Below are 10,985 nucleotides of genomic sequence, written 5' to 3'. Positions count from 1 at the left end.
TCAGAACAAAAACAAATTTCAAAATGCCAGAATTTCTCATGAATTGGAAACTTAGTTTCAACTAGTAATACTCACCAGCCAATGGGCAGAAGGCTTTTTATATGAATTTAAGACAAATACTAGTAACAACTGCTAGAAAACTTGTGCCTACTTTGGATGCAGCAGAGACCACAAGCCAAAGCAGTTGCCAGAAAAGCAACAGTACTCATTGCATTGAGAAAAGAATGGTCAGTCATACATGAAAATATTTCAGGAAATCAAGATGCAGATAGACATAACTGCTGATATCTTCAGATGTTTTTTGAGCAAAGATATTGATGCACATGAATCTTCTCATGATGGAAATATGGCACACAAACTGTCAGGATATAGAAGACCAAACTAAACAACATAGATGGAGAACAAAGACAGTGAAAGATTCAGGAAACAATATCACTACTGAAGGAGCTTTGCCAATGCTGCTTACTACCAGAAAGTTGTCACCTTTAAAAAAAAAATATATCCCACAAACTTAGTTATCTGAATTCTCAGCAATCCTCATTCATGGTCATGCTGAGCTGACACACTTTAATCCAGGGGTCCCCAACACAGTGTTTGCGGGTGCCATGGCGCCCGTGTCCTGGCCCCCGGGAGACCACCGGCCGAAATGCTGCAGCAGCATTTTGGCAGGGATGCCTCTCGCTGACGCCACCTGTCGCCAACAAGTCATGTCATCGAGAGGCATTGCTCCCGAATTTTGGCGGGGACACCTCTCAATGACGGTCGCTTGTCAACAGCAAGCAACGTCATCGAGAGGTGCTGCCACAAAGATTTGGGGGCATTTTGGTAGGTGGTCCACTACCGCAGTGGTCCTTCGGCTGGCACTCACCAGCCGAAAAGGTTGGGGACCACTGCTTTAATCCAGGCTGTGGCTTTATCTTTTGAAACAAAAGTAGCTACAAAACCACCACTGAAACACGATACTTAAATGCTCCTGAAAGTGTTCCTTTGAAAGCTAGGCCTATGATTTTCCCAGGTAAGATTTTTATTGCTGGGGAGGTGTTTGAGATGCTGTCAACTGGTACTACAATGTGTTGGAAGCCAACTTAAGTTCTTGCCTGTTCCAGCCACATATTCTTTCCCTTTAATGACAGCAACAAACTAAAGTATCCAGACAGAGGGAAAGGCTGTTAGCCTATATTGAACATTAAAAGAAAGGGAGATGGGAGGGAATGGCATATAACCAATAGTATGATTTAGTGATTGGCACTGGGTATAGAGATCAATTATTGACTGTAAAATGGTAGGCAAATTACCAGAAATCGCCCCTGCCCTCCCTCTTCCAACACATGAGAATTTCTCCACTTGAGGAAGTTCACTGAGATATTAAAGCATGCTATGTAGATGATTATGCTGTGAGGGACAGAAGGCTTTCTAATGGCTTACATCAAGCATGCTTGGGTAAAGGGCACTTGCCATAGAGTCAGTGTAGAGATCCATATTAGGAAGAATACAGAGAATGTTTAACATTATCAGTTTATTAAAGCTAGTCTTAAGGTTAGACAGTTTATCATGAACTATTGTAACACTTCCAAGTATCCTAGCCTATAGTAATTGCAGGTTACTCATCAAGTGTCTCCTCTACACTAGAGATAGTAATTGTGGTCACACTTACTGTTTAATTTTGATGACACCAGTGTTACTATTGCATTACGAAAGGTTATTAGAGCCCTCTAGTGGGCAGGACAGCTCTGGAAACGGAGCTAGCTAGCAGTTTCAGTTTTGCAATGACAAACAGGAAGTGCAAGAAACTTGTGAAGTGTTGCATCATAGCTATTCTTTTGGCAAATCTTTATCACTGTCAATTATCAGGTGGAGATGAGCAAATGGTAGCCAAATCCCTGTATTAAAGTGGTCACCACAAATAAGTAACAAATTTACTTTAATGATTCACAGAGTAAAGCTACCCAATTCATTAGGTGTAATTTACAATTAGAAGTTTAATCTGAATTGCAGAACTCAAACTGCAGTACACTACCCATTCCAGTCATCCCCAGTAATCAGTTATCCCACGTATTAAGAAATAAGGCCTATTCAGGTGCACAAGTGGGGAGTGGATGCAATTGTTAGATGCCATATTTGCCCTTCAGTTCTTCCACTTTTGCTATGTAAGCTTTCATTGCCTCTTCTTTGGCCATTCCTGAAATCAGAAGACATGCATCAGATGAAGACTAAAATGTTCTAGTCATATCCCCATAGACTACTTGTAATAGCCACTTGTTACACTTAAATCACCAAGCTCTCTCCACTTCAGTTGTCTAGCAAGATCTATGATGCACTATAAACTGGTTTGCCCATGGTTTCAAGCAGCTGGAGGATACATGGCTGCTTCCTGGAAGCACCTTCGTGCCAATCACTGTATTAACTGAAGTGGATTGTGAAGTTACAGGGCTGGTGCGTAAGCCAACCCTGTAAGCCTCATACTGCAATGGAGTAGTAAGAACTCAACTGGAACAGTAAAATATTACCAAGTAGTCAGAATATTTTGAGTATGCCATACCACCATGAGATTAGTGCAGACCGTAACCCATTCATGGCAAGCAATTCAGGGGGGACATTCCAATTTGCATGCTATGGCACCTTCAGTGAATGAAAGTGGACCACTCACCTTAGAGGTATAGCTGCAATTCCTCCTAGGAATTCATTTGTTTGCCCAGCCTTTGTGCTGTAACCTTTAAATCTATGCTCAACTACTTGGCTATTTAGTAGCAGCAGCCTAAATGGTCACAAAATTAAAATTACACTCCTGCTTGATCTAGTTCAGTGGTTTTTAACCTGTGGTCTGCAGACCTGTGTGGGCCTACATACTATGTTTAAGATTTCCAAAGGGTCCACACCTCAATTTGAAATTTAAGGGTCTGCAAATGAAAAACAAAAAAGTTGAAAACCACCGATCTGGTGAGACCATCTTATTCATCAGGTTAGTGCTATAGGCACAGCTATGATGGGGGTAACCCCTGCACAACACGAGTTGCTCCCTATGACAATTGGAGTGTCACCCATCCTGTACCCTGCCCTCTCCCCTCCCCCTACAAGAGGGCCCTGGGTTAGAAGTGGCATTGCTACTCTTTCCCACTAAGTTGGCCCCAAGCAACATCAGCTGTAATTTCTTGCATCACAGGAAGTGGAGGTTGGCCTCATTCCTGACAGGGCCCCAGGACTACTTCCAGGTGACAGGGCTTTCTCCAGCAGAGGGTGCGTTTAAATTGTAACCTGACAGAACAAAGCAGTTGCAGGACAGGCAATATTTAAAACACCCTAAATTTCAGTACATGTAGAAGTGGGATTTATATCCTTGGACGGACAGTTTACAACACTTTTGTAGGTTATAATTTGGTATCATGTGATCTAGTGTTGCCTTCTAAGGAAGGAGCCTACATTCCTTTCAGGATTTCCCCAGGAGGTACTTTGATAAAGCATGCAGCTTTGTTCAGTTACAAGCCAGTTTACTGTATCTAAGACATTTTAATGCCAAGTTACAATTCCTTGTTGCGTGACTAGGTGGCATGCAGTCTTGTAAGGAAGTTATGAGGAACACTCCAGGCTGTTGGATCTAATATTAGACCTCTCAGATCTGTTTGCAGGGGCATCGGTCATTCTTTCTGCAGTGACTGTTGAACAATGACTTGACACAAGCTTACTCTCCAAAGCAACATTTGGATATAGTGCAGAGAACAGCAATACATGTACCCTTTGCTGTGTTAGGAGAGAGTGACTCAGCAAAGCAGTTTGCTTTTTAGGTACATTGCAACCTTAGTCTGGGGGAATTCACATCTGTGAAGTGATGAGGTGAGCTGAGGGCCCAAGGACAATCCCTCTTGATTGGAAGACCAATTTAGTTAATCCAATGGAACATAGTAACTGCATCAACAATATAAATGAGGGGAAGAATGATCCAGTTGTTTAGGTGCTAGCCTAGCACTTGGTAGACCAAGATCAATTTCTTGCCCAAGGTTACACAAGAAGTCTGTTGCAGAGCAAGTCAGTCTGTGCCTCAGTTCTCCATATACAGAGAGGTAACAGTACTTCCCCACCTCAGAAGGATGGGTGAGGAAAGGTTAAAGACAGAAGTGATCAGATACTATGGTGATGGCTATATAAAGATCTAAAATAGATATGTATAAATAACGTGCGGCACTTCTGTAGTTAGGTACTGATTTGAACAGTTCAATGCCAACACAGAAGTATCACATTAAAAGTGTTAAGTCTGCTATCCTACAGTGTTAGCTATCCATTAATTACATCAGAATAGTTAGGTAAGCGAGTCTGAACCTGCCCGCAGCAACTCCTAATTGTCTTGGACATGCAGTCATAGGGCTTGGCTAGACTTGAGTTACAGCATAATAAAGGAGCACCAGGCACAATAGCTCACTACCCATCCACACTGGCAAGGCATGTAGAGTGCTCTGACTCCACGGCTACAGTGCTGCTGGTACTCCACCTTGGTGAGTGGACTAACATTTGCTGTGCCCCTGCTGGAGTGCCATGGTGCCAGGGTGAACAAGGTGTTGCATTTCTGTGCTCTGACTGACCTCTGGAAACATTCCATAATCTCCTTTAAGTCAAGTGGCCATTGTTTTGAACTCGCTGTAGGAATGTGGAAATGCCCTTTTCAAAGCTCTGTTTCTGACAGCTGGCTGCTTATCTGCTCCAGGACAAAGGAATGCTGCTTGCTTTGAGTGAGAGGCATGGGGGGGCGAGGAGGGAGGTCTGCTGCTGTCTGAACTTACAAGACAGCACGCTGACATGCTCTCAGCCCCCCAAAAACTCACTTCCCCCTCCACCCCATCCCCTGCATTTGAAAAGCACATTGCAGCCACTTGCATGCTGGGATAGTATCACAATGCATGGCTCTTTGTGGTGTTGCAAGAGCTGCTCTGTGGCCATGCCAGTGCACTTCCAACTAAGAGTGTAAGCGCTTGGCAGCATTTTCCCTGCTGCGGTCTCCAAAGGTTGGTTTAACTCCCAGTGCTCTACAACTGCAAGTGTAGCCATGCCCATAGAAGACTTCTACTCATTCATTAAGTAGTAAGTATTAGGATTTGTGACCAACCCTGCTGTTTTCATGTCATCTTTATTAAAAACTTACCTTTTAATGCATTCCAGGCATCCCACTTCGCTTTGCCTTTGAAGTCAAGAAAACCAGGGCGTTCTAGGACAGATAATATTATTAGCCACAGAAGAGACAGTCAGTGGATACAAGCCACACTGTTGGGAATCTCCTGTCCTTTCAGGAGATTGCTCTTGATATGATGGTTCTGTGTCAACATGGTCTCTCATTTCAGAGATCATACTTCCTGAATTAAGAGTGTAGTCTAGAAAGAGCTATTTTGTTCACATGCTGCAGAAAGCATGTTATAACTTTCTAGTGTTAACAGCACTCCACACGGTCATCTCTGCTAGGTTTATCATCTATTGTTGGCGAGAACTCAAGTTTACTATAACTCAATTTACAGCCTTCAGTTTACTTTGTGAACTTGACAGCACTGTCAGTTTCCTCCTCTTGGGATGCCAGTTTCCCTATTTGTGTGGGCACTTCATACCACAAGGAAAAACACATTAGTAGGACAGCAGTTGTAAAACCAAAGTAGGCATGAGGCTCAAAGGCAGCTGTAGTGTTTAAAAAAAGCCATTCAATTTGAAGGTTTGTTCAACTTAAAGTTGGGCCTTGGCTACACTGGCGCTTCACAGCGCTGCAACTTTCGCGCTCAGGGGTGTGAAAAAAACACCTCCCGAGCGCTGCAAGATACAGTGCTGTAAAGCCTCAGTGTAATCAGTGCCGCAGTGCTGGGAGCATGGCTCCCAGTGCTGCAAGCTACACCCGTAGAGGATGTGGTTTATGTGCAGCGCTGAGAGCTCTCCCAGCGCTGGTGCTCTGACCACACACACTTCAAAGCGCTGCTGCGGCAGCGCTCCCGCAGTGCTGCCATGGCGGCGCTCTGAAATTTCAAGTGTAGCCATACCCTTGGTGCATCTTCAATAATGAAATAAGGTTACCAATGGTTACAGCCTAAGGCTTCTTAGGAATGAGCCACACAGTACTAGAGTTTTCTGCTACATCTTGGTTAATTCTGTTAACCTAAAGGTATCAGCAGAGGTGCTGAACTGTAACTTTGAGAGACATGAAAGATACTGTAGCGAAAGAGATGGCATAATAGACAAGAGAAAAGTAATACGCCTCTTCCCAGTCTCAAGAAGAACTTCCAGCTTTTGGTCTTCTCAAAAGAGTCAAAGTTCTCAGAGTTCCCAATTAAATGTAATATGGGTAAATTTAATATGCAGTCATGGGTAAGTGCTATGAGACTAGTGGCTAGATGTAAAGGCAGAGCATTAACCTTGTGCTGGCCTTACAGCAGTGGAGTGACTTATAGCACTAGTTGGTAGTTCCACCCCTGTAACAAAATGGGAAACTAGGTTAATGCTCCACATGTGCCAGTAAGCTATGAACTGATGCATGATTTTTAGTGGTGTTAGGAAGCAAGTTTTAATAGCATGCCATGACACTTTGAGACCACTAATCTCAGACTCAAGGACTGGAAGGGACCTCGAGAGGTCATCGAGTCCAGTCCCCTGCCCTCATGGCAGGACCAAATACTGTCTAGACCATCCCTAAGAGACATTTATCTAACCTACTCTTAAATATCTCCAGAGATGGAGATTCCACAACTTCCCTAAGCAATCTATTCCAGTGTTTAACTACCCTGACAGTTAGGAACTTTTTCCCTAATGTCCAACCTACATCTCCCTTGCTGCAGTTTAAGCCCATTGCTTCTTGTTCTACCATTAGAGGCTAATGTGAACAAGTTTTCTCCCTCCTCCTGATGACACCCTTTTAGATACCTGAAAACTGCTATCATGTCCCCTCTCAGTCTTTTCTTTTCTGACTGTGAACGATAGTAATTTTGCATTCCAAGCTGTGCCAGAAGCCTAAGCTTAGAAAACTGCTTGGCTTTTTTCACCTCTGCTCCTTTGCAGAGTCAGGCCTACAGTGCAGTGCAAGTTTGTCTATAAAAAAGTGTGCGCACACTTGGCACACTGTAGATTTGTTAACTCCAGGCAGCTTGGAACCAGACCTATGTCTGATAGACCTTACCACTAACTGGATCAGTAGGCCAGTGCTTCAGCTGGTATTTTGCCATTTCTAGATTTAATTCACTTCACATATTATGCAAGATCACTAAGAGACTGTCTGCATTGTTAGACTGGGAAAGTCTGCATCGTAAGATAAGTGAAGCTGTGGAACAGGCTTAGCACTGTACCTCTCAACCTGTGGGTGGACTGGTTTCTCCTCCAACACCATAGCCAGCTCTGATTGAAGTTTCTCTTGTTTCAGTACACACCTGCTTTGATTTTTATGGCTTCTGCTGCCTTTGGTTTTCCTTAGTAGTAGTAGTACTATTTAGACTTTATCTACACTATTTATATGAGTGCAGTTATGTAAATGCAGATGTGTATTGTATGCTGCAGTTTACCCTGGTAAGCCACACCAGTTCAAGCCTCATTTCCATAGATGCAGAATCTACATCAGTGCTATTCTCCTAGTCTAGATAGCCTCTTAGTCACAGCTGCCCCAATCTGAAAATTAATGCTGTTTTACCTAGCAACTGTATAAAGGATGCAGAATTCATAGAGTTTTCTATATTCACAAGTTGCACTGATTTATCCTCAGCCAGTGCACCTTCTGTGTTTTAACTTGTATTTGTTACAAACTGGTTTTCAGTTAATGCTTGTAGATTTAGAGTATGCTAAGCAAGTACACCTCTACCTTGAGGTAACGCGACCCAATATAACAAGAATTTGGATATAACACAGTAAAGCAGTACTGGGGGGGTGGGGGGGCTGCACACTTCAGTGGATCAAAGCAAGTCCAATATAACGTCGTTTCACCTAGAACCCGGGAAGATTTTTTGACTCCCAAGGACAGCATTACATTGAGGTAGAGGTGTATAGCCCAGATTTAAAAATCAAAAGCAAGTGTCATTAAATTGCACTAGTCTAAACCAAAGCAGTGAAAAACCTTTAATTACAACTTCTACTTTGCCTTAAAGGATCAGAAATAAGTTTACTTGATTTTCACCTATTAGCTACCCTACTGCTAGTGCCAGACTATGTTGCTTTTCCCTACGTCAGTCAACTAGGGGCAGCTACTTTAAGTTTTGAGAATAAGGACAATCAGTTATTTGCTTAGAAAGGGATTTACCTAGCTACCAATACCCTATTCATTTTAATGAGGCATTGCTCAATCTAGTGCAATACAATTTACAGGCCAAATACATCTACACAGAGTTGAAACAGTATTGCTCCATCATATAAAACTGGGAGGACCCTGTGGTCAGTACTTAAGAATGCCAAGTGGAAAAAGTACATGATAGAGAGAATGAAATGCAGGGTAGGAACACACCATTATTTTTATCAGCTAAAACAACAGAGTCCTTGTGGCACCTTAGACTAAAAAGCCCACGAAAGCCTATGCCCAAATAAATTTGTAGGTGGGTAAGGTGCCACAAGGACTCTTCCTTGTTTTTGCTGATACAGACTAACATGGCTACCACTCTGAAACCCACCATTTTTATGTTGTTCAAGCAGATCTCAGCTGAATAGTAGAGGGTTGGGTCATGTAATTGCATACATTTCTATGTAAAGGTTATGCCAAAGCAGCAGTACTTCCAAACGTTCAGAAACCCACCATAGAGATTTTGCCTCAAAAATGCAGCAGCATAGTTGTTTACTATCAGTGATTTGAGGGCTAGAGGTCAAAGACATGTTGCATTACACCACTCAGTTTCACTACTTAAGAGTAATTTATAGCAAGACTGATGCTCACTTAACATTAGCTGCTAATGGCTTTAGATGTACATCTCTCTTTATTGAGAACTAGTTTGAGCACTTTTTATTCCTCAAGCCTGGAACTTCTTTCCAATACATACCTGTGTTTATATCTCCAACTGTAGCTTGTTTGAAGTGACTGTAGATGTACAGCATTTCTTCATCTGTTGGTTGAGATTTCAGTTGCTTAACTTCTTCAGCAGCTTTATCAAACTCAGCCTAAATGAAAAGGTAAGTGCATGAAAAGATCAAAAGTTTTCTATGTTGGTTTTCACTCTTGCCAGTAGATATTAGTTTAAATCTTGAACTGACAAATGCAAGGTCTGCTTAAAGATGACAAAACAGCAGGAAGAACACAAAAATTAAAACTGAAACCAAGTCTCAGGACTGGCATTTACATGAAGGTGAGACAAGAGATTAGAAACATTGCGTTCTGTGTAGACAGAAACGCTAATAATCGTAACACTTACATTAAAAGTCAATTGAACTATGTTACTAATCAGTTTGTGCCCTGTAGGATTAGGAGTGAAAGTCTGCTATTATGAAAGCAGCAGCAGGATCAGAGATGTTTGCTACAAATATTGCATGGGAAAAGAAGTTGAGAAATCTGCAGAGAGGCCTTGGCAGAAAGGAGGCCTCAAACACAGCCCTAAAATGTTAAGCTTCCCCACCCATTAACTCCTCCAGTTAAGAAAGTTCACTTTGTGATTCTGAGATTAGATAGATAGCTGGCACCTACCACTTTTGTTGGTAATTACTGGCCATTTCCCACCCTATCCATCAAATGAATGGCCTCTTCCCTGCATAGTCTCTCCACTCCCGTCAGTTTATTGTCTCATGTTACACAGCGGCTACTTATACAAGTGTTTTATGGGCCACTTTTGTGTAAGGGAAGCACTATCCCTTATTTTATAAAGCTGCACCTGCACATAAACCTAAAATAGTTAGTAGCTTGCTAAAGAGTGCGAGGACATGTTAACTCCACAACTTGTGTCCTAGCTGTTACCAAGCCATCAGACCTCTTGGATGTGTTACGAGAAAGACCACAGCCTCTGCAATAGTCTCTTCTGTCCCCTGACACCAGCATAATTCCACTGGCTTCAGCAGTGCTTCTTCCAGTTACACTGGTGTGAACCTTGATCATCAGGCCACTTGTCCTTCACCATGGCATTGTCACAACATGCCCTTACTAGCCGCATGGACACTGGACTCAGTCTCCGCTAGCACCCAGGACCCCTTAAGCGATCTTGTGCACCCATGCAAACGCCTCTCCCTTTGTAAGACTAATACACCCCCCCGCCCCAATAACCACCTGCAATAGCAGCACTACACAAATCAGCGGGTGGAGAACCAAGAAGGATGCAGCCGGTGTGCCCTACCCCGCCTCCGTGCTGGGCATGCGTCCCTCCCCTTGACCCTGCCCAGGTAGCTCTCAACCCAGTTTCAGAGCGGACACTCGCGGGAGTAGGGCCCTGCCCTGCCCCACGGCCGCCCGCAGACTCAGGGCTTAGCGCTGCAGCGGCTGGGGGGGAAGCTGCAACTCCCACTTCGCGCGCTCCAGCCCCAGCGGGGCCTCCGAGGAGTAGAGGGCGGCGGGAGCCCCGGGCGAAAGGAGAAGCCGCCTGGGTTCAGGTTCGCCCCGCGATCGCGCCCCAGGTCTCTCTCACGGGGAGGCGGGCAGCCGGGAGAAGGACGGAGAGGGGAGGGGGCGTCGCTAGCGCCGAGCCAGAGCCGCCCCCTCAGCCGGGGGAGGGGAGGAAAACGGAGGGGCTCCCGAGTCCCAGCTACAATGGGCGAGAGCACCCGAGTGAAGCGCCCCCCCCCTTGCTGAGGGGATGGGAACGGGGGGGGGGCAGACAGCTCCCCACCACACAGCCCCCTCCTCCTCCCCGTACCTGAGACATGGCAGCGGCCGGGAGCAGCGACTTGTTGTGCGGTTCATTCGCTGGCTCGGACCCTCCTGCCCACGTGCAGCAGCGTTTCCGCCTCCGCCCACAGAACCACTACTTGAGCCATCACCAGAGCGCCCGCCGCCCAATCACAGAGCCCGGCGGGATAGGGGCGGGGATGTGGCGTCCAGTGACCAATCACGGTTCCATCGGGGCGGGAAGGGCGGGAGG

The 10,985-nt window shown here is 44.7% G+C and overlaps 1 protein-coding gene across 1 annotated transcript; it reads right to left on the bottom strand.

The window, feature by feature from the left end:
- Window positions 1-1,497: 1,497 nt before the first annotated feature.
- Window positions 1,498-10,866, bottom strand: DBI (diazepam binding inhibitor, acyl-CoA binding protein). Its single transcript, XM_050916700.1, has 4 exons — window positions 10,761-10,866; window positions 8,967-9,084; window positions 5,129-5,191; window positions 1,498-2,179 (listed from the first exon to the last, which is right to left on the bottom strand). Exons 1-4 carry the CDS (start codon window positions 10,767-10,769, stop codon window positions 2,106-2,108), a joined length of 264 nt encoding a protein of 87 aa, XP_050772657.1. The 5' UTR covers window positions 10,770-10,866; the 3' UTR covers window positions 1,498-2,105.
- Window positions 10,867-10,985: the final 119 nt, after the last annotated feature.

This window comes from Gopherus flavomarginatus, chromosome 10, assembly GCF_025201925.1.
Source record: "Gopherus flavomarginatus isolate rGopFla2 chromosome 10, rGopFla2.mat.asm, whole genome shotgun sequence".
Classification (NCBI taxonomy): domain Eukaryota; kingdom Metazoa; phylum Chordata; order Testudines; family Testudinidae; genus Gopherus; species Gopherus flavomarginatus.
This window is presented reverse-complemented; position numbering and strand designations above follow the sequence as displayed.